The 23,394-nt window shown below is 49.1% G+C and overlaps 1 protein-coding gene and 1 pseudogene across 3 annotated transcripts; one reads left to right on the top strand and one right to left on the bottom strand.

Moving 5' to 3' along the window:
* The first annotated feature begins 5,431 nt into the window (after window positions 1-5,431).
* On the top strand, window positions 5,432-17,656 carry LOC136456012 (dual specificity protein phosphatase PHS1-like; annotated as a pseudogene).
* A 250-nt stretch (window positions 17,657-17,906) lies between these two features.
* Window positions 17,907-23,145, bottom strand: LOC136456011 (glycine-rich domain-containing protein 2-like). 3 transcript variants are annotated; one of them, XM_066455761.1, is made up of 7 exons: window positions 22,714-23,132; window positions 21,715-22,122; window positions 21,346-21,627; window positions 19,967-20,478; window positions 19,629-19,759; window positions 19,401-19,543; window positions 17,907-18,560 (listed from the first exon to the last, which is right to left on the bottom strand). In XM_066455761.1, exons 1-7 carry the CDS (start codon window positions 22,966-22,968, stop codon window positions 18,087-18,089), a joined length of 2,205 nt encoding a protein of 734 aa, XP_066311858.1. In that variant the 5' UTR covers window positions 22,969-23,132; the 3' UTR covers window positions 17,907-18,086. The 3 variants fall into 3 exon arrangements, with proteins under 3 accessions (XP_066311858.1, XP_066311859.1, XP_066311860.1); XM_066455762.1 differs by having other exon boundaries at window positions 17,910-18,560; window positions 19,967-20,475; window positions 22,714-23,128; XM_066455763.1 differs by having other exon boundaries at window positions 18,366-18,555; window positions 22,714-23,145.
* Window positions 23,146-23,394: the final 249 nt, after the last annotated feature.

The raw sequence follows: 23,394 nt of genomic DNA, 5'->3' as shown, positions 1-23,394 counted from the left end.
TTTTGATTCGGAAGTACAACTGTATCATACGTATTAGAGTCTGGAGCCCGTATCGAGCACAGCTTGGATTAAGTTTAACTAGGTATACATGTCTTACTTGGTAACTTGAGCTAACCGGTTGTCTTCTAGCATGTCCTCCAATCCTACCTATATACGTATAAATACAAACCTTGTGTATAAAGTAAGATATGTGCTTGCATATTTCTTTTGAATCACGACATAAACAAAAACAATCATATGCATAACTTACATTCCCACGTAAAAATTAAATAGCCAAAGATGTCATTTGTTTGCACGAATAAAAAACAATCTCATCCATCCAAAATTAATTGAAAACAACGTCCATATCTAGCAAGCTATTAAATAGAAATTCTCAAAACATATTGCCAAAGACAATGGGATAAAAGTTTCACGCAAAAAAAAAAGAAAAAGAAAAATGACATCTTACAAAAGAAAATATTGTACCTACTTACTACTTCCTCCATTCCAAATTATAAATCATTTTGGCTTTTCGAAATACATTGCTTTTACTATGAATATAGACATATTATATATCTAAATGCATAGCAAAAGTTATATACGTAGAAAAGCCAAAATGTCTTATAGTTTGAAATAAAATGAGTATTAAAGAGAAGGAATTCTTCTAACCGTTTTTTACTTTCCACAATGCATGCATGCCCCCTCGTGATCACATAAGTGATCCGAATTCATCATCCGTACTCACACAAAATAGAACACCACAAAGTAACCGATGATGAATAGATATTTGACCCGGAAATCATCCAAGTGATCACACAATAAGACGTATGGTCTATTGCAATGTACAAGCATGTTTGCTATATATATATATATATATATATATATATATATATATATATATATATATATATATATATATAAAAGAGGATGCCTTAAGTATCAAATCATCCCAAACTGAACACTTCTTTATAAAACAACGATTCTAAGTATATTTTTTGAGAATTGGTTCTAAGTATATTTTTTATTAGGTACAACTTGGACGCACACAACCTACACATTCTACACTCACACTACACGCACATATGCGTGTGTGTCCGTACACACGCAAAGAAGAGATTGGAAGGCACGTCGTCTCCGGTGCATGAGAAACGCGCAATATCAATAAACGCGCACGTATACCCTAAAATTATTTTTTTGCAATACTACCGAATGCGCACGCGTGCGTGTACCATAAAATTATTATTATTTGATCGGGTACAACTTGGACGCACACAGTCCACACATTCCACACTCACACCACACACGTGCGCATCCGTATACACGCAAAGAAGAGATTAGGCGTCGCCTCCCATGCGCGAGACACTCCACACTCACACCACACACACAAAAGAAGAGATTGGGAGGCACGTCGCCTCCGGTGCGTGAGAAACGCACAATACCACCGAACGCACGTGCATGCGTCTATCCTAAAATTATTTTTTTGCAATACCATCGAACACGCACACGTACGTGTACCCTAAAACACACACGCGTGCATGTACCTTAAAATTATTTTTTTGCAATACCACCGAACACGCACACACGTGTACCCTAAAATTATTTTTTTATCACATACAACTGACACACACAGCCATACACTCCACACTTACACCACACGTGTGCGCGTCCATACACACGCGAAGAAGAGATTGAGAGGCACGTCGTCTCAGGAAACGCGCAGTACCACACCAACAAGCACACGTGTGTGGGGGATATACCCCCAGGTACCACAAGATGGTACATGGGCCGCACCATCCGAGGTGGCCCGGTCCGTAAGATCAAGGCGTACACATCAAGATTACAAGTTGTACTAGATATTGTAATAATACCAAATTGGATACTTTACTTGTAACCTTGTCTCTTCGGAGTATATAAGGAGAGACAAGGGTCCCCCTCAGGGAGGTTAATCTGTATACATCTCAATACAATACACCAAAGACACAGGACGTAGGGTATTACGTCGATCAGACGACCCGAACCTGTCTAAATCGCTGTCTATGCGCCTTGTGTCACCATCTGGTTCCTGATTACACGCACCGTCTACCGATAATCTACCATCACGGGCACCCCCCTCGGTGGACTGCCGACCATATTTCGTCGACAGTGGCGCGCCAGGTAGGGGTCCCCTTTTAGGGGTCGTGCGCGCTGATCCCTGGCGAATCAGATGGCATAACTCAAGATCTAACATCCTTCGCGACAACTCGGCTGATCGCGTCGACATCCTTCAACGATCACGGCGCATCTCCGAGCAGCACGCGTCGCCAAGTCGAAGCACTGCTATCCCGTCAGTGACTTATCAACGATCGACGGCCCGCTAGATGGCAAGATCGCCTCGGCATCACGCGATGATTTGCGGCGGCATGCTATCGCGCGCAGTGATCCTGGACCACGAACAGTCGTACAAGCAATGAGCAGCGTCAATCGCGGCGGCTTCTTGACTCCCGCTCATATCGGACTCCTCGTGCTTGTACGGATCTGCTACTCAGAGTATAAACGGATCTGCATGCATGCAAATATGCAACCATGGATCTACAGAGGCACATGCATGTGCACGCGTACGTGTGCATCATGCGGCCGCAATCAAGCCGAGCACTGTCTATTCATCCCGTCTTGTGACAAGCTCTCCAACGCTGACATGACCGCCGAGATGATCTTCCGAGGCATTGAACAAGCTATCCGACTGCATCAAGCCACCGTGCTATGTTACAGAACCATGCAACCATGCAACCAAGGAAGCATATATGTGTCCAAGTTAGATCACCACACAAGCCAACGACGACTACGAAGACAACGCACGCATCGAGCCGTCTAGCGAGCCACGTCGAGCCGACAAGCAAACCATCCGAGTTGTCTGGCAAGTCTCGACAAGCCTTCAAGTGAGCTGACCGAGCCGTCTAGCGAGCCACGTCGACCATGTCCCGCTCGGCTCCGCCGAGCTCCGACCACGTCGACCATGTCCCGAGCAGCTCCGCCGAGCTCTGACCACGTCGACCACGTCCCGAGCGGCTCCACCGAGCTCCGACCACCAGACCACGTCGACCACGTCCCGAGCAGGCTCCGCCGAGCTCCGACCACCAGACCACGCCAACCACGTCCTGAGTAGCTCCGCCGAGCTCCGACCACGTCGACCACGTCCCGAGCGGCTCCGCCGAGCTCCAACCACATCGATCACCAGACTACGTCGCAATGATGATCGCTGCGAAGAACGGCGCTACGACAACCGCAACCACCGTCATGACGACAGGTCGGAAAGCTCAAGGACCGGACAACTTCATCACCGCCGACCAGATTTCTATCCAAGGATAAGTACACTTCTAATATTTATATTTAACACAATTTTCATTACGACGTTTCTCCATAACGTCCTTGTCATGATTATTCTTCAAATAATGTTTGTCCATGTATACCATCTTAAATATAACATACAGCTATACTTAATGCAAATCCTCGACCAGTCATGTTGACGCTCGATGCCTACAGAGATGGCCCTGTCTCTGGCTCCTCCCTACACGTGCACGAGTGTCTGCCCTCTGCGTTATGGGTGGTCGGCAGCGGCTCTTTAGCGATGCTTTGTTCTTCCTACACGTGCACGGGCTCTGCACCCCGCGTTATGGTTCACGGGCTAGCTAGGGCTAGAGACTCAGCTACATACTAACTGGTCGGACGGTTTATATCAAGTATAAACACAAACTTTACATTAACACTGATGTTTACAAAGCACCAACTGCTTTATCACATCATGCTCATTTGCAAATGACTGCTGAGCGTTGTTTCTTCACCGCTGATTTTTTTTCCATAATTTATTATTTTGTACATCATGTACTACCATTCTACATATTTATATTGCAGGAATTTCGAGCTATGCTTGGGGACTTCGTCGCTCGCTTCTCGACCTACGCTCGGGGACTGCCTCGATCACTCTCCGACCATAGCTCGGGGACTTCATCGCTCGCTCCTCGACCTATGCTCGGGGACTGCCTCGATCACTCTCCAACCACAGCTCGGGGACTTCATCGCTTGCTCCTCGACCGATGCTCGGGGATTGCCTCGATCACTCTCCGACCACAGCTCGGGGACTTCGTCGCTTGCTCCTCGACCTATACTCGGGGACTGCCTCGATCACTCTCTGACCACAGCTCGGGGACTTCGTCGCTCGCTTCTTGACCTGTGCTCGGGGACTGCCTCGATCACTCTCCGACCACAGCTCGGGGACTTCGTCGCTCGCTCCTCGACCTGTGCTCGGGGACTGCTCCGACCACTCTCCGACCATAGCTCGGGGACGTTGCGTCTCAACTACCTGCGACTGACGACTCGCATACAGTTGGGATATTCTTTCTCGTTTAGACCTTGCTATAAGGCTCATACCTCGCCTTCCGGCAAGCTCGGGGACTACATCGGTACGATGCACCTGCCGGTGCATCTTGTATCGCCTGTACGACGATTGGATTCTCAACTTAACTGGGAATTCTTTTTAGACCCTGACATCACATGCCTACGTCACCTACTACCAGGCTCGGGGACTAAGTGAGCACACTTCACCTTGCGGTGAATGTGTTTGTTTTTCGACCCCTATGCCTCTGATGATCAAGGATGCTACGCTTCAAGACGCACTTACATTTCTTTTCAGAAATACAAGTGGATACACTTCCCAGGACGGAAATCTTTTTCTTTCTTCTTAAGAGCACCATACATTCTTCGGATAACCTACTTCTCCGGCGACAACGGTGGTCGAAGATGTCAAGAACTCAAGCCTCACTGTTCGGAGAAGGTTGAAACGGCGTATCGCATCAGAATACATGGTGCTCGGGGACTAGCTGTGGGGGATATACCCCCAGGTACCACAAGATGGTACATGGGCCGCACCATCCGAGGTGGCCCGGCCCGTAAGATCAAGGCGTACACATCAAGATTACAAGTTGTACTAGATATTGTAATAATATCAAATTGGATACTTTACTTGTAACCTTGTCTCTTCGGAGTACATAAGGAGAGACAAGGGTCCCCTTCAGGGAGGTTAATCTGTATACATCTCAATACAATACACCAAAGACACAGGACATAGGGTATTACGTCGATCAGACGGTCCGAACCTGTCTAAATCACTGTCTCTGCGCCTTGTGTCACCATCTGGTTCCTGATTACACGCACCGTCTACCGATAATCTACCACCACGGGCACCCCTCGGTGGACTGCCGACCATATTTCGTCGACAACATACGTGTATCCTAAAATTTGTAGAAAAATTCTAAAAAAAAAATGTGCCATCAGCAGGATTTGAACCCGGTGGCTGGCTCATTCGTGTTCTAAGTATTTTTGATACTCCTACGTGGTGATGCCTTGTCATTTAGTAGGACGAATGCTCATAAATGAGAAATGCTCGCCACGTCCGCACCATGCATGCGCTACTGTTTCCTCTCTCCTGTCCTGTCTCCTTCCCTTCTAGCAGTTGGCCAAAAGGCACCACCTTTCCCTTCGCCCGCAAACTTCTCCGATCCGCAACCAAACCAAATTCCACAACATTTCCTCAAGCGGTTTCTTCAAGAAACCTGGATCAATCCAACCTTCAATCGCACATTCGGTGGGATCTCCCTTGAGTTGCAATGGAAGAGGGGACCACGGAATCCGGATCATTCTCCCGCTCTTCCTCCTTCGTGAGCTCGTCGCAATTTAAAAAAAGTTGATTTGATTTGGTTCCCGTCCCCTTTTCTTGGAAGTACAAGGGAAAAACTTTCTTGATCTCGATGAATTCCTGCAGTGTGGGTTCGAGGAGTGGGTGGCATTGGTGAGGAAACGCAATGGGAAGGCCGCCTCGTGCGGGCGTCTGGGTCTCCGTTCATCAGCCAGGTACCGCCATTTCGTCTCGCTCTTCAGTTCCTGTGATCCACTTGGTGGCGAAAGAACAGCCCCTTCGTTCCATGCTCAGCCACGCAATTGGATGTGGATCTGATAAATTTATTTTTGTATAACTCTCAATGTTTTCAGGTCGTCTAGTCGAACCTAGTCGCTATAGGACCGATCAGACGACTAATCGTGATTAGTCGTTGACCAGGCCGATTAGTCGAGCCTAGTCGACCCTGGTCGTCCATATAATCGTCCTATGCATCAGGACATATACATACTATATATATACCTATATATACTATATAGTGTACACAATATAGCAAGCATCAAGACTACATTAGTGTTTAGCAAGTGACTTACTTGTGGGAGTTGTTTTCTTGCCTTTTCTTCACTGTCCAACTGTCCCAAACTCCATTCCTTTGCTGACTTGTTGCTGGAAGCCTGCAATACCAAAGAACACCATAATTAGCAACACTAATGTAGTCTTGATCTTGAGTTATTGACACATATCAATAGCAGCACTGCTGCAGTAGCAAATATCTAGCATTTAGCAAACCATGGCAGCCACACGGGCAGCATATTACATAACCAAATTAGTTTAGTACAGATAAGCAAATTAGTTTAGTACAGATAAGCAAAAGTGTTCAACACAAAGTCGCAAACATCAACACACAATAGTCCAACAAAAGTAGGCAACTAGTAGCCATCTAATAAAGCAAATCATCATTGAAATGGAAGCCTCCATGTCCATCTGCAGTTGCTGTTGGTGGTGGTGCAGATTCTTCATCCTCATCCATAGGTGTTGCTAAATCAGATTCTACTTGCTGATCTTGTTCTTCATCATCTATTTCATCAAGATCTTGAGCCACTGTGTTCCTTGGACGCTTCCTAGCATAAGTACGCCTCACAGGGGCAGGAATAGCAGTACGAGCAGCAGCAGCCCTAGGCAAGTTACGGCCCTCTAGACCCTGAGTTGCACCAATAGCATCATCCACATTAGCCCAAGTAATAGCATTGGCAGCACCTTCATGAACTGGTTCACAATTGTCATCACCTAATGTAGGATTCAAAGCTAGAATAGTTCTTGAGTTCTTTTTCAGGTAATCAGCCATCTCCTTCTTAACTACTTCTGGAGCACTAGGACATCCAACTGCATCTCCATACCCCCCGACAAGGTGCTGCTTGAATCTTTTTATTCCAGAGGGGACAATCTTTTTGCAAAATATGCACTGCACAAAATCCTTCTTCGAAGCATCTGGCCACCACCCATACTTCCATCCTGGATCTTGTGATTTTGCCTTCCTCTTGGTGTCAACAGCTTGGGCAGCAAGCTCTGGAGGTAGCTTTGCAATAGCCCTCTCAACTAGTGTTGCAACATCTGGACTAGCTGAGGAAGCCGTGGCAGCTGCACCTGACCCAGATGATGAATGTAGAACACCTCCGTCAAGGTCAGGCATCGGCATTATCACTTCCACATTTGCACGTCGTCGCTCCACAGCTGTACAAGCACAAGGCTGATAGTTAGCAGCATTACTAGCAGAGCCAGAGAGGATGCAGCCATGTAGGTCAGGAGAGCAGATGGGGAGGGAAAATGGACATACAGTCGTCAGAGCAGCTCATCACCAACGAGCAGAGGGCCGGCACCTTCAGGCCTTCAAATCAGAGGAATGCAGCTCTAACTCTGAGCCCCTGACCCCTGAGAGAACATGAAGCATCCAAATCAGAGGAGTAGAGATGAGAGGGCAGAGGAGCAGGGGATGAGGTAAGGACCTGAACGGCAGGGAGGCAGCTGCGGCGGGAATAGATCAGCAGAGGGCCGGCCACCTGCTGGAGCAGAGGGCGGCGGGAGGAGATGGCAGGCGGCGGGAGCAGACACCTGAGCAGAGGGCTGAGCGACCAGGCACCTGCAGGAACAGAGGGCGGGCGGGCGCAGAGCCGCAGATGGCCAGCCACCGCGGAGCAGAGGGCGAGCGGACTGGCGCAGATGGCCGCCGGCGGGAGCAGGATGCAGAGGGCTGGGCGGCTGGCCACCGCGGGAGCAGAGGGCGGGCGGGACTGCCGGAGCAGAGGGCCGCCGGCAAGAGCAGGCTGCAGGGGCGCCGGCCACCGGCGGAGCAGAGGGCGGGCGCGAGTCGCGAGCACAGGGCCGGCGGCGGCTGTTAATTTCCCGTGAAATTTTTGTCGCTACCAGCCAAAACCCCTTATCCCTCCCACGCTCGCGCGCGCCCGTGACCCCGCGCGCGCGCGCTCACGCAGCTGCGTTTTCGCACTCTGGCGCGCTCGCCCAGTGGCCCGCGCGCGGCAGCAAAAAAAAACAGCCAAAACTAGTCGTCCCACCCCTAATCAGACGACTAATCGCGATTAGGCGACGATTAGTCGGACGACCAGGCCCCTAATCGAGCTAATCCGGTCGAGGTCCCTAATCGAGCACCCAGGACCGATTAGGACGATTAATCGCGATTAATCGCGATTAATCGGACGACTTGAAATCATTGATAACTCTTCTGATACACCAAGTCGACGATGAATTTTTATTGCTTGTACAACTATTAAGTTTCTTACCTTTTGTCAATCTTTCACGTGCCTGAATTTTATCAAAATTTCAATGTTTGATTTATGAGCGGTGCTAGCACCTGTTGTTGGTATGCCGAAAATGCTTACGATCATATATTTAATCAAGCTTCGTGGACTTCGTACATTTGACCATCTTAACTTCTTTTCAGGTCAAAGCCCTAAACTGATACTTACTGTTTGATAGCTAATTGAAAATACACACTGTATCCAAATGATGTGTACCGTGAGTATAATTTTTTTCCTCATAGGATGGGGACGGGTTTGTCAAGTCAGATTATACTTTTTGTTTCAATAACTGATAGTATTACTGTTGCTCTCACTATATTGCAGTTCAGAAGTACTAGAACTTGCAGATCCTGATAGCAATGTCATTGAACCTGACCCTTGTGACCAAGTGCCAGAAGGAATCCTTTGGGAGAGGCTTGGGAGGGTTTCCATGATGGATATTGAGTCAAGTAACTTCAGTTGGAGCTCTCTCACCTCACTGCACCATACAAAACATACGGCTACAAGTACTGATGTCAAGGTCGTCGAACCCTCGACGCGCCGGGCCTCGGCTACGCAACTCGTAGCCGTCGGCCGTCTTCTCCGGTGAGGTTATACCCCTCTACCGCAGGCTTGTAGATGAGATAGGAAGAGATAATATTCTTGCTTAATTTCTCAAGTGCCAATTACAAATATTTATAGCCTATGCGGCTGCTATCAAAGGGAAACAAACCTCCTAATTTTAGGTAACAAATAGATGCTAATTTCAAGGAAAATAACTTGATTACTTTCTAAATCTGAGCCCCTCTAGCCACGCAGTGGCTGCTGGGCCTCTGTGGGCGCGGCTTGCGCCTGGCGAGCAGCGCGTTCGGCCGCCCTGCGTACGTCGCGGGCGCGCCTGCGCCTGAAGTACACGCGTCCGCACATGACATCTCTCCCCGCCTCGAAGGCTAGCTCGTCCTCGAGCTGAAAAGAAGGAAACCGAGCACGGAAATCGTCCCAATCTTCCCAGGAAGCGGAGGCGGGGTCTTGACCTTCCCATTCGACGAGGACCTGTCGGACACCGCGAACCAGGCGGCCCTGGGACACCCGCGATGGCGCGGGCACGACAGCACCGTTGCAGAGGGGCGGCAGCGCTGGTGGAGCAGCCGGCGGAGTTCCCACAAACTTCTTGAGGACGCCCACGTGGAAGACATCGTGCAGCCGGGCGTCTGGTGGCAGCTGCAGGCGCACGGCCGCCTCGTTGATGACCTCGGTCACCAGGTAGGGCCCGACGAAGCGCGGCTTCAGCTTACCGCGCACCGCGCGAGGCAAGGACGCAGCAGCACGCTGCCGGAGACGCAGAAGCGCCCAATCACCAACGTTGTAGACGACGCGACGATGATGCTGGTCGTAGACTCGCTTCTGGACCGCCTGAGCCTGCTCAAGACGGACACGAACGTCGTCCAAGAACGCCGCCCGTTCCTCCATCTCCTGGGCGACCGCAGCGACACGAGCTTCGCCCTGCTCATAGGACCGGATGGTTGGCGGGTCCCTGCCATAAACCACACAAAAGGGAGTGTCGCGCAGGGAGGACTGAAAGGCGGTGTTGTAGGTGTACTCCGCCCATGGCAGCCACCGGATCCACTGCCGGGGGCGATCGCCGGTGAAGCATCTCAAGTACATGACGATGACCCGGTTGGCGGCCTCCGTTTGGCCGTCCGTTTGCGGGTGGAAGGCAGATGACATGTAGAGCTTCGTCCCCGTGAGCCTCATGAGCTCCTGCCAGAACGCCGAGGTGAACACCGGGTCGCGGTCCGATGTAATGGACTGCGGGACGCCATGGAGGCGGACGATGTCGGCGAAGAAGGCGTTGGCAACGGACTCGGCGGTGTAGGGATGCGCCAAGGGAATAAAATGGCAGTACTTGCTGAAGCGATCCACCACAGAGAGAATAACCGTCTTGCCCTGGACCTTGGGGAGCGCCTCAATGAAGTCGATGCCGAGGTCAGCCCAGACCGCGGACGGCACCGGGAGGGACTGCAGTAGGCCGGCCGGCTGTAGATGGTCGGCCTTGTACTGCTGGCAGGTGACGCAAGCCTTCACAAAGTCCTGCACCAAAGTACGCATGTTGGGAAAATGAAAGTCGCGCCGGAGCCTATGGAGGGTGCGGTGGATTCCCTCGTGGCCGTCGGCGTGGACAGCAGCCATGATCTCCTGCACAAGCGGTGAGGCCGGTGGGATGTACAGCCGCCCTGTGTAGGCGACCAATCCGTCCACCAGCGTCCACGGCGCAGTGCGGGCACCGGAGCGGAGCTCGTCGTGTAGGGCGACCAGGGCCGGGTCCGTGGCCTGGGCGTGGCGAAGCCGCTCGATGAAGTCAAAACGGGGCGCCGAGATGGCCAGCAGCACCCCTGCAGCATCCTGGTCGCGGCGCGACAAGGCGTCAGCGACGACGTTCGTGGCGCCCGACCGGTATTCCACCGAGAAATCGAAGCCGAGGAGCTTGCCGACCCAATGATGCTGCGGGATCGTGGCGAGGCGCTGGTCGAGAAGGTACTTGAGGCTATAATGATCGGTCTTGACGACGAAGCGCCGCCCCCACAGGTACGGTCGCCAGTGCCGGATCGCCTGCACCAGCCCGATCAACTCGCGTTCATACGCGGCGAGCGAAGAGTGGCGGTGCGCCACCGGCCTGCTGAAGAACGCGACGGGGTGGCCCTCCTGGACGAGCACGGCGCCAAAGCCGGACGTGGAGGCATTGCACTCGACGATGAACAGCTTGGCGAAGTCGGGCATGGCGAGCACCGGGGCCGTCGTCACGGCGGTCTTGAGTGCCGCGAAAGCCGTGGATGAGGAGTCGTCCCACGAGAAGCCCTCTTTCTTGAGCAAGCCCGTCAGTGGCGCGGCGATCGTCCCGTAATTGTGGACGAACTTGCGGTAGTAACCCGCGAGACCGAGGAAGCCGCGAACCGCCCGGGGGGAGCGAGGTGTGGGCCAGTCGACGATCGCCTGGACCTTGGCGGGGTCCATGGCCACCCCGGCGGAGGAGATGATGTGGCCGAGGTAGGCGACGGAGGGCGCCCCGAAAGAGCACTTGGACCGCTTGACGTAGAGCTGGTGGCGGCGTATCGTGTCGAGGACGGTCCTGAGGTGGCGTAGGTGGTCCGCCCATGACGAGCTGTAGATCAAAATGTCATCAAAAAATACCAAGACGAAGCGGCGGAGGAACGGCCGGAGCACGTCATTCATCAGTGCTTGAAACGTTGCAGGAGCGTTGCATAGACCGAACGCCATCACCAGGAACTCGTACAAGCCATCATGGGTGCGGAACGCCGTCTTGTGGACGTCCTCCGGACGCATGCGCACTTGGTGATAGCCCGAGCGCAGGTCCAGCTTGGTGAAGAACTGGGCGCCATCGAGCTCGTCGAGGAGCTCATCGACCACCGGGATCGGGAAGGCGTCCTTGACCGTTAGCGCGTTCAGCGCCCGGTAGTCGACGCAGAAACGCCACGAGCCGTCCGGCTTCTTGACGAGGAGGACGGGTGACGAGAACGGCGAGTCACTTCGACGGACGATGCCTTGCTCCATCATGGCGGCGCACTGTCGCTCCAATTCATCCTTGTGCGCTGCCGGGTACCGGTAGGGGCGCACGGCCACCGGATGGGCGTCGGGCTTGAGCGTGATGCGGTGGTCGTGCGCACGTACGGGGGGCAGGCCTGTTGGGTCGGCGAAGACCCCCCCGTACGCGATCAGCAGCGCCTCGAGGAGGGAGTCGGTGTCGAGCGTCGCGCGGAGAGCCGGAGTCGATGGCGGGGCGACGCTGGTCCAGGTGATAGTGCGCTCGGCGCGCTGGAAGGACATGCGCTGGTGGCACAAGTCCCAGACGATGGCCCCGAGTGCGCCCAGCCAGTGGGTGCCGAGGACGATGTCGTACCCCGCCAACGGCATGATGAAGAGGTCGGCCGGGAACGTCTCGCCATCGACGAGCAGCGGCGCCGCGCGGAGGACGCCGGCGCACGTGACGCGCTCCCCATTGGCCACCAACGCAGTGAGGCGGGGTCGCTGGTGGAGGGAAAGTCCGGAGCGTCGCGCCGCGTCCTCCGAGATGTAGTTATGCGTGCTGCCGGAGTCGAGGAGAGCCACGAGCGCTTGGGGGCCCAGGGTCACCCTGATCTGCATGGTGCCCGCCATCAGCACCCCGGCCAACGCCTGGAGGGAGAAACAGGGCGCCCCTGCGTCGTCCACGGCCTTCGCGTCGTCGTCTTCGGCTTCCAGTTCGACCCCTTCGACGAAGAATATACGCCTGCAGAAGCGGTTATGGCCACGGGTGTACCGTTCGTTGCAGTTAAAGCACAGACCCAGGCGACGGCGTTCGGCCATCTCATCTGGCGTGAGGCGGCGCTGGGCGCCCTCGGTCCGGCCTGGCTGCGCAGCCGCCGGCGGTGCCGGCAGTGCCAGGATGGGCGGCGGGGCCGGCAGGGCGGCCCGGGCCGCGGCTGGTGGAGGTCCGCGCGCGCCCGCTCGCGGAGGAGGTGGTGCAGGTCGTTCCAGCTCCATCAATTCAACCTGGCGGGCCAGGCTCATGGTGGCGGCGAGGGAGTCCGGGTGGTGGATGCGGACGGCGCTGCTGAGTGGAGGCCCGAGGCCGCCGGTGAAGAGCTGGACCCGCTGCGCCTCGTCGAGCTGGCCGGCGCGAGGTAGGAGGTCCTGGAACCGGTTGGCGTACTCCTCCACGGTGCCGTCGCGACGGCACTGCGCCAACTCGAACATGGGGGCAGAGCGCAGGGGAGGCCCGAACCGCAGATTCAGGAGGTCCTTGAAATTCCCCCACGACGGCAAGCCCTCGTCATCCTGCAGCTGGATGAACCACAGCTGCGCGGTGTCGTCCAGGTGGTAGGACGCCATGCGCACTCGCTCTTCCGTCATGGTGCGATGTTGCCGGAAGTACGCCTCACACTTGTTGAGGAACAACATGGGGTCGGACGTGCCATCGTAGTGGGGAAAATCCCACTTCTTGTGCTTCGGGTGGAACTCGAGTTCGCGCAGGCTGTCGTGACGGTCGTTGCTGCTCTCAGTCGTGGACGTCTTCGCCTTGATGGAGGCGACGTCGGCCTTCAGGGTGGAGAGCTCTGCGGACACGGCCCTCATCTCCTTGAGGAGGTCGGCGATGGTCGGCTCGGCCATGGGTGGCTGCGGACTGGGCGCGGTGGGTGTTGCGTGGGTGGGCGGCGGCTGGCAGCGGTGGGGATCTGGCGCGGCTGATTGGGAGCGCGAGGAAGATGAGCGGCTGACTACCGATACCAGGCTGTCAAGGTCGTCGAACCCTCGACGCGCCGGGCCTCGGCTACGCAACTCGTAGCCGTCGGCCGTCTTCTCCGGTGAGGTTATACCCCTCTACCGCAGGCTTGTAGATGAGATAGGAAGAGATAATATTCTTGCTTAATTTCTCAAGTGCCAATTACAAATATTTATAGCCTATGCGGCTGCTATCAAAGGGAAACAAACCTCCTAATTTTAGGTAACAAATAGATGCTAATTTCAAGGAAAATAACTTGATTACTTTCTAAATCTGAGCCCCTCTAGCCACGCAGTGGCTGCTGGGCCTCCGTGGGCGCGGCTTGCGCCTGGCGAGCAGCGCGTTCGGCCGCCCTGCGTACGTCGCGGGCGCGCCTGCGCCTGAAGTACACGCGTCCGCACATGACAACTGATCCATCTGAGGATGACGTTAGCAGAAGTTTTGAGGTTTTTATTTGTTCTATGCATTTTTTTGCAAATTACTTTTTTTACAGTTGGAGAAATATTATTAGGTGTAGGCTATCTTTTACGAATATGTATATTAGAATTAATTTTACAAACCATGTCTCTAGGTCCTTCTAATAACTGTACTATTTTGCTTAGGTGACAGTAAATTCGGGGGCGTTGTTTTTATTGCATTATTCAAAGCTATTGAAAATGTTGACCATCCATCCTAGGAAACAGCTGCAGTCATTAAAATAGCACCTTCAAGGATGGCCACGTAGTCTGAACGCTTTGGGTACGAACTCGCTAAATGGCTTGGAGTGAGAACTCCTCAAGTAAGAATCCACTATGCTAGCAGGCACTCACGCTAACTAAAATGATGCACTGACAACTCTCTTCACCCATATAGGGCAGAGTCATTCATAGCTCGTCATCTGAATGGCAACAAATCAAGGATGCAGTTGAAAATGCTCGACATGCATCAATAGCTGCTGGTGATGAACTTGAGGAGATGATTTGTGCCGAGACGCTAGAAGCCCTTGAATTGAGTCGTTGCCTATTTCTGATGAAGTATATATAAACATGAAGTTGCCACTTACCAGTAATGTGCTTATCAAAATAATGCTTATTATAACAAATAACAAATTTGTCTTGCTGTTTTGCAGTTATGTACATGGCTCCCCTCTGCTAGAGAATGTAATGCCATTTGAGTCACGGCAAGCTGCTGAAAAAACTGCTGAAGCATTAGGGAGGGTCTTAATCCTGGACCTCGTATTGAGGAATGAGGATAGACTGCGATGCCGTCCCCTTGGCTGGCGTGGAAATTATGCAAATCTACTTGTCGCCAACAGGGAAGCTTATGCAAACCTTGACTCACTAGATGATGTTTATGATTCTGCTATCATTCGATACAAGCCAGAGATCATCAGAAGCCCTCAGAAACAGAAGCAAAGAAGAGCTGTTTCAATTAGTGGCAGTATCGGCTCAGATGTCTCTGACCTCATATTGGAGGACTCTTATGCTTCTAGTGGGCATGAGTTTTCTATCTTTAATATTGTAGCCATTGATTCAGGTGTACCACGCAGGCCACCTGCCAGTAAGCGGGCAAAAGATCAGGAGAGCTACCCCAAACTAGTGGAATTAACACTGAACAACTTCGATTATTCTTCCAAACTTCTGTTTGAGGTGTCCTTTCGGAAAACTTGGCATCCCAGGACATGAAGAATTTGATGTATCATCTGCTTATAGCTATAATTCTCCTCTCTGAGAGTGATATGGTAGCAACAGTGCATTCATTCCGAGGAGGTTTTCGTAGTGCTCTGAGAGACCTTCAGCGATTCCATATTTTCCTCATCACACTCTATCAGAAGCTGGATGGTCTACTGAAAATTTTCTTCAATCTTATGTATAAATGCTCCAATGAATATGCTAGGGAGGATGCTGGTACTTCTGATTCGCCATTGTGTTCAGTGGAATCACAAGCAGATTCAAATGATACTGATGTTCCAAGGAATCTGCGTAAGCCTTCCCGAACCTTATCCCGTGACAATCTAGACCTATCATCTCCTTCCTGTCGAGAGAGCTTTATCAGCAAACATTTCAAAGGAAATGGTGATGCCTCCCGTGGTCTTCGGTTGACAATGAAGCTGCGAGATTTTAACAAGTATGCCAAGGTTAAGACCTTTGAAGTGTGGATGGATAATTTGTCTATTATAAAATGTATGACGTAGGTGCCTAGTTGACATCTAGCTGTTTTTTTTCACTCTTATAGATTGTTCCATTGATTTTTCCTGAATATAGCGCAAAACAGAATTTAGTTGCAGGAGACCAAATAGCTAAAGGGCTTCATGATTTCAGCATGCAACTTGCATACTAACCAAAGTTTTGTTTCAGGTACATATGGTACCTATCAGATGACTATTTAGTTAATTTGACTGCTAGTCTGCTATATGGTGTTTTGCATAAATCAGTCAAGTTTATCACGCGATTATATTAGTCATTCAGAAAATTTTTACAGGTAGACAGTGAATTAAGCAAAGAGATAGAACAATGGAATGACATGCTGAGGACTGAAGTTGTGTCAAGACAACAATTTTCACACAGGCTTTTTTGAAGGCAGTGATAATAGCACTGCTGTTGATGCTTACGAGTTGAAGATAAATCTAAATGTACCCTCTGAACTAACTACTTGTATACTCATTAATTGAACCTATCAAGCAATTCTGTTCTTAGGTTCGACTTGAGCACATTCTCGAGAGGATATCTTTGATCTCTGATGCTGCAAGCACTGAGCGTCCATCACAGATCACAGATTACCTGTATATAGGTGGTGCTCTAGCTGCTCGGTCAACACACACACTTAAGCACCTTGGCATCACCCATATATTGTGCTTGTGTACAAATGAAATTGGACAGTCAGAATCACAGAAGCCTGACCTTTTTGAGTATAGGAATTTCTCGGTGAGTTCTACCTAATATCTCCATGGATGGAAAATCATTTTCCTTTAGCATAAGCCAGAAGACCCAGTTTCGATATCTTTCAGTGCTTAATTGCTTCTTTATATAGATAAAGGATGATGACAATGCAGACATTGGTGATCTCTTTCAAGATGGTTCTGATTTCATCGATTACGTGGATCACTTGCGTGGCAAAGTACTTGTGCATTGCTTTGAGGGAAAAAGTCGTAGTGCGACTGTTGTTCTTGCCTACCTGATGCTGAGGAAGTAAGACTGCACAGTAATTACTATATATCATCATTATCATGCTTCTCTGTTAAAATCGATAACTCACCATGACTTAAACAATTTATTACCAGATTTACCTTTTTTTTATGTGACCTTAAGGTCTATCAATCCAGAAATGACATCTGTACGGATAGAAAGATTGCATCTTTCCCTTCTTTTTATTGTCCTGGACACGGTCATTATCTCATAATTTCCCCCCTTTTTTTCTTAAGAAAATGTACTCTCCTGGAAGAATGGAACATACTGAAGAAGGTGCACCGACATGCGCATCCCAATGATGGGTTTGCTAAGGTCTTGCTGGATCTTGACAAGAAACTGCACGGGAAAATCTCCATGGAATGGCAACACAAGAGGCCAGCAATGAAGGTGTGTCCCATCTGTGGCAAGAATGCTGGTCTCAGCAGCAGCTCACTGAAGCTCCACTTGCAGAAGGCGCACAAGAAGATATCCTCTGGGAGCGTAGACAGTGCAATGAGTCTGGAGATACAAAAAGCAATAGAGGCAATCAAAGCTGGCTGGAGCGGCAGTGACAGCCCAGCGCATAAATCACAATCACACATCGAAGGATTTTAATGTTTAATCTTACATTCCTACGGTCCTGCTAATGCATACAAGAAGGTTTGTAATCAGCAGCTCATACAACAAGGTTTGTAATCGGCAGCCGCTTTAAGAATGAGGCCTCAGCTCTGGACTTAATGACACTTGTAAGTAGCACATTTCTGTAACATTTGAGGGTCTTTTTATATGGTTTACGAGCTTGGATTGACAAGAACCATCAATAGAGGGAATGTAGTTTCTGTTATAAAATTGTGCAATTCTTTTTTTCTGAAGAAATATGTACGAGATGAACATTCAGACTCTTTTTTCAATATCAAATTTTGAATCCTTTGTCCTCTATAATCAGTTTGTTCAAAGGGACAGAAGCTCTTCTTTTAGTTCATTGTCAAACTACAGAAATCAAACCGTTTTAAAATGAAATATGGAAATTCTCAGTACAAATCATATATGACAACAATCACTAGATTCGTATCAAAGACCCATCACCATTAGTGAAACAACAGCTCCCACAAAATTTGTCCTGTACAAAGACACTATGTCATAGCATTGAGGAAATGAAATAATTTCCCTGCAATACCCAGGAAGATTGGGTGCGTTTTGTATCTATCAGGCAAGTCCTGATGGTAACAATCTCTATCAGGACTTCAGGGTATAAGAGCTTGCCTGTACAGCATGTCCTTTCCGTCAGCAGGTGAGTACTTAGCGAGCATTGGTCCGGTCTCCGCAGAGCTCAAAACCTGCGCTGCGTTCCGGTACCAAGGCTGCAAATGAGGATCTGGCGAAAGCATGCCAGGAAGCATCACTGAACCCCAGTCTCTCTGCCCTGCCCTTGCTTCACTTATTCTCCGTCGCACTAAAAGCCCAGCCACATCTTCTCTCCTGATCTCTGTCATGGTCCGTGCAATCACCATGCATAGGAGAAGAACAAAAATTGCGTCCTCTTCAGGTAAGAACTCCACAGCAAGTAATTTCCAGTTTAGAAGCATGGTTGCTCTGTCACCATGATGATCCGGTGACTTACGAACAAGTGTGAGGTATTGCTCCTCCTCAACGAGGTTGCTGGATGCATTATCTGTGTTTACTCTGTAGCTCAATCTCCTCCCGACAAGCAGCCTTCCCTGGTAAACAGTACATTGCAGTGCAATTAAAAGGCATGAAATGGCTTTGTAGATTTTTAGAACAGTGAAAAAATGAAGTCGTATATCAACAGTGAAGTAGTAAGACAACTGATATTTTACATTTTAATAAAACAGAATGTTTGAATTACAATTAAATGGCACATGAAAATTCTATGAAACTGAAACTTAGGGACCATTGGACCAATACAAATGCTATTCTACAGTTTAACCAGCACACCTCTTTGCTAAAGAATGTATCTATATGAAATTCTAGAATAATATCTTTTAAAGAATAAAGTTAAATAACAAACATATTGGTCCAAATTAAGTTCATGTGATAATATAGTTACCATATATCTTCGATCTTCTCTTCAGAGAGATTGCCACTGCTGTGTTACATTTTTGTAAAGGAAAATGATGAACTCTACAACATGCACTCATTTGTATATTGCATTGAAAAACTTGTTTTCTATAGAAATCAAGTAAGGTTCTTGTGCTATCAGTTGAGTTCTTTCAGCGGTGAGCACTGATGATGGTACTTTGTCTACTACTCCCTCCTGAAAAGAATGTAATTCTAATTCTAACATAGTACCGAGTCAAACCATATAGAGTGAGTGTTTGACCAAGTTTATACAAAAATATATTGACATTTATAATATCAGATAAGTATCATTAGATTCATCATGGAATATGTTTCCATAATATACCTATTTGGTGTAAAAATATCATTGTTGCTAAGAATAGTTTGACTAAGAATAGAAGTAGAATTGCATTCTTTTCAGAGCGGAGGTAGTACAATCCATATGCACTCTAACCCGTACTTAAATGTACTGATCATACCTCCTCTTCGGAGCTGTCATTTTTTAACTGAAAGCTGAGTTCATCTCCCAAACGTACTGTCAGTGTATCTCCTGTCGATAAGCTCCAAACTACCTTATTCTCCTGTTGATCTTTCATCACTGTTGCTGTGCCCACTATCTTTTCTGCACCATAAAGGGAACAAATACCCACATTATCATAATAATTGTGATCTCCAGGAAAACCAATTATTGCACAAACTGAAGTTACCAGGAGCATAACCAACGGAGCTTGTACTAGCAATGTATGACCATGATCCTTCTCGAACCTCAATGCTCCTATCCTCCCATTTCACTGCCATGGGAGTTTCAGCACCTCTCCGCCAAATCCCTCTGCCTACTCTACACAAGTCGCAACAGGTTTCATCAAAAAGCATACTGAGATATAAAATTACAAGTAAATTACAAGTCATTCCCCCAACAGCTTGCACTGTAACCATTACAGATGAAATGATTCAACGGATCTTTCTAAGGGAGGTGGTACGTGACAAACATATCAACCAAAGCCAAATTCTAGAATAACAATCAGTACAACCTACTGAACAATACCTCATCCGGATGACAAAACATTCCCTCCCATTGTGATCAAGTACAGTGCGTGTCAGCCAGCGTCCTTCTTGTGGACGGTAATTTCTCATGCGCAATATGACATCAGAAATCATGGCCCCACCATCATCAGTGACTCGATCAGGCACACACTTCAACAAGTATGGTGCTTGAACTGGAGGGGTAATTGATGCCATCGCTCTCATCCTGACATCAAGTTCCTCTGTGAGAGCGAGTGCTTTCTCATGCAACACATCGCTCCATGAGAATGTGATGTTCTTGAGGAACTTGCTTTTCCTGAAGCACCCACTAAGGGTACGCCTGAACTCAATGAGGAGACCCCGGGTTGCAAATTCACAATACAAGTGCCATACTTTCTGCCAGCTTTTGCAGGCTAAATTGGACATCGATTTGTTGAGTTTTAGTGATCTGTGACACCTCTGTGTTCGCAATCGTAGGAACTCCTTGCTGGTGGGCTCCTTATCAAATTCTCCCTTCAAGAACACATATACCTGCTACCAAGAAGATCAATGATACACTTAGCCAGAATATAAATCACACAAATATATAAGGACATCATGTGTCATGCCAATATAAAATTTCTTTTAGTTTTTGTAATATGTGACCCAGATTACCAGAGAAACAATTTGAATATACCTAAATAAATTCCCTATACAAGGCCTCAACCTGGAAATAAGCTTATCAATCGCTTGTGTGACTAGATTTTCTATATAGATCAATAGGACCACAGCTTGAAAGTTATAGTAGCAGTCCTTGATAATTTGAATATACCTAATCATATGAATGTACAAATACCTCGTCCGGTGAGAGGGCAATACTTGTTTATGTGTTGTGCATACTAAGAATAAAAAGTATTTTTTGAGGCCCAACATTGTGGGGTTGGATTTTTTGAGAGATGATGCTGTCAAAAGCAAATGATTGAGCAGGCCTACCCACCACCCGATCACTTGAGGCCACTAGCAAAGGGAATCTAGCATTTTGGCTTGAGTGACCATGGTGCACATGGGGCTGTAGAATTTATAACTGCCTTTTTGACTTAGTGATGTCGTTATTACTCACTGTTGTTAGCATTATGCCACGATGTGGTCCAGAAACAAATGGATGGCTGCTGAGGAAGCATAGATAAATAGAACATAACAGTAGACAAATAGAAAATTCTGCCTATTTGCTAGCCCCTCATGAGGACATCATACAAGCTAATGTGGAATATCCTAAGTTTGGCATAAAGTTAACTGGTTAAGTATGATTACAATGTCAGCTCTACTGTTTGGCATTTCATATAGATTCTAGAGCAGTGTAATTCAATAAAAAATGCTACTGAATAACTACAGTAAATGATACTCTGAAGGTCTCGGATATACCTCCATAATAAATCTTGGCTGCAAACTCTTGTATAGCCGGTTGGCATCCTCCTCTGATGCTGCCGGCACCCAGTAAAATGCCTCCCTTGCTGCACTAACTGCTCCCGCATCAACCTCTGATCCAGCCATATCATATGGTTCATCATATGCGTCCTCCCACAGTCCCCTTGACCTCCCTATCACCTCATCACTCACCACTTCCCCATAACCAACCCCCACTTTTGCAACATTGTCCCTGATGCCCATCGCTACCATATCCGTGGCATAACACACAGGAAAACTCTGGCATGGATTCATCACAATTGTGTAAACTAAAATACTTTTGAGAACAAAATTACTTGCTTAATCGAATGTAAGGTCTATGTATACCTGGTGAGCAAGCCACATCAGTAATATGTCTAGGCTAGGCACAAGCCGTGTGCATTCTTGGGTTGCGCACACAACCTTCTTGATAAGGTCCAGGAAACATGCATATCGCCGCCTAGCAGCAACATGGTAGATACCTTCCCGCACAAAGGGTGAGGCAAAACGGTCTGCTAGGCCAGCATACCATGTCACCATTTTGACAATTTCACCATTGACATTATCACAGGTTATGTTATCAACACTGTTTCCATCAATCTCATTAGTATCAATGTCAAATGGCTCGGATGGGAAATGAGTAGCCCAGACATCCCGACAACGATCCTCGGCATACACCTCATTCTCCACATCAAGGATTGATGGACGGTTGATGAGGCATCCAAACCTTGACATGCAGTACGCGGAGTAGTTCTCCTGCAGAGCCGAAGAAATTTCAGATGCAGCACTTGGTGAGAAGTGTTGAAGGGGCCAAAGCAGCTGAGTTCAGCGGAAGTGGGTTCCTTGTGGAATGCTAAGTCCAGCAAGGGGTTCATTTGAAGTTAATTATTTCCAAAAAAAAAAAGTAAGCACGGTAATTTATACTACTACTAGGAGTATATCATTGCAATTTAACTAACTTGTTGCTCATTCACAATAAATTCTCTATCTTGTTAAAAACCTAAACATTTCTCAATTTATATTAGGAGAAAGAAGAAAGCAAAGACTTTTGATCAGCATGGCCCGAGGTTACAGAGAAAGTCGATATGGCTACTACTACATAATATGAAGATGAAACTGATTGTTGTGGGCATAATCATTGTGCTTTGCCGTCTTATCACACATCTGTCCGTGTGCCGTGGATTTGAATGTGAATTCTCAAAAGTCAATACCACAAGGAATTCCATACCACAATTAGTAACAGTGGCATCCGAATAAATAGAGTTTTAAGGTGGCCGAGTCAAGACGCTCTCAGGCAATAAATGAAGAAAGAACCGAAAAGGTGGCAAGAAATTAAAGAAGGCTGACATGGTAGAAGCAGTGGCACAGCCAGACGAGGTGCACGTCGGGCGGCGGCAGCAGCATCGCCGCCTCTCCTCCTCCGCCTGCCTCCCCCGCCGCGAGCGGCATCCACAGCTCCTCGTACCTCCACACGGACCGCGGGCCCACCCCGGCCGGCGCCGCGCGGAGGAAGGCCAGCAGCCGGCGCGCGGCGGCCGCGAGGTCCACGGAGAAGGCGGAGGAGGGCCCCTCCTTCCCGCCGAGGCCCGAGGCGGAGGACATGGCCGCGGCGGCGGGCTCCGGCGCCTGCACAGACTACAGAAAGCGCACGCCTTCCTCGCTGCTGTCCTGAGTGGGGTGGGATTCCTTGGCGTCAGCTGATCTGATTGATGGGCGGATGCGTACGAGCGCATCGGACTGCAGAGCGCAGAGTAGTTGGTGGTCAAAAGGCCCGGTGCGGTGCGGGCGGGACATGCGCCAGCCGACGACGGGGCGCACGACAGCACCAGGGCCGGCCGGCGCATCAGTCATGATGATGATGGAGCGGGACCGGCCAGCCACTCTGGTTAACGTTTGGTCTTGGCAGAGAGTGATTGATGCATGCCTCTTCGCCCTTGTTTAGTTACTCCATAATCCAAATTTTAACACTATGCAAAAAGAAGATTCCCCATCACATCAAATTTATAGTACATACATGGAGTACTAAAT

This window comes from Miscanthus floridulus, chromosome 6 (assembly GCF_019320115.1).
Source record: "Miscanthus floridulus cultivar M001 chromosome 6, ASM1932011v1, whole genome shotgun sequence".
Classification (NCBI taxonomy): Eukaryota; Viridiplantae; Streptophyta; class Magnoliopsida; order Poales; family Poaceae; genus Miscanthus; species Miscanthus floridulus.
The sequence above is the reverse complement of the archived record's forward strand: the minus strand, read 5'-3'. Positions and strand labels throughout refer to the sequence as shown.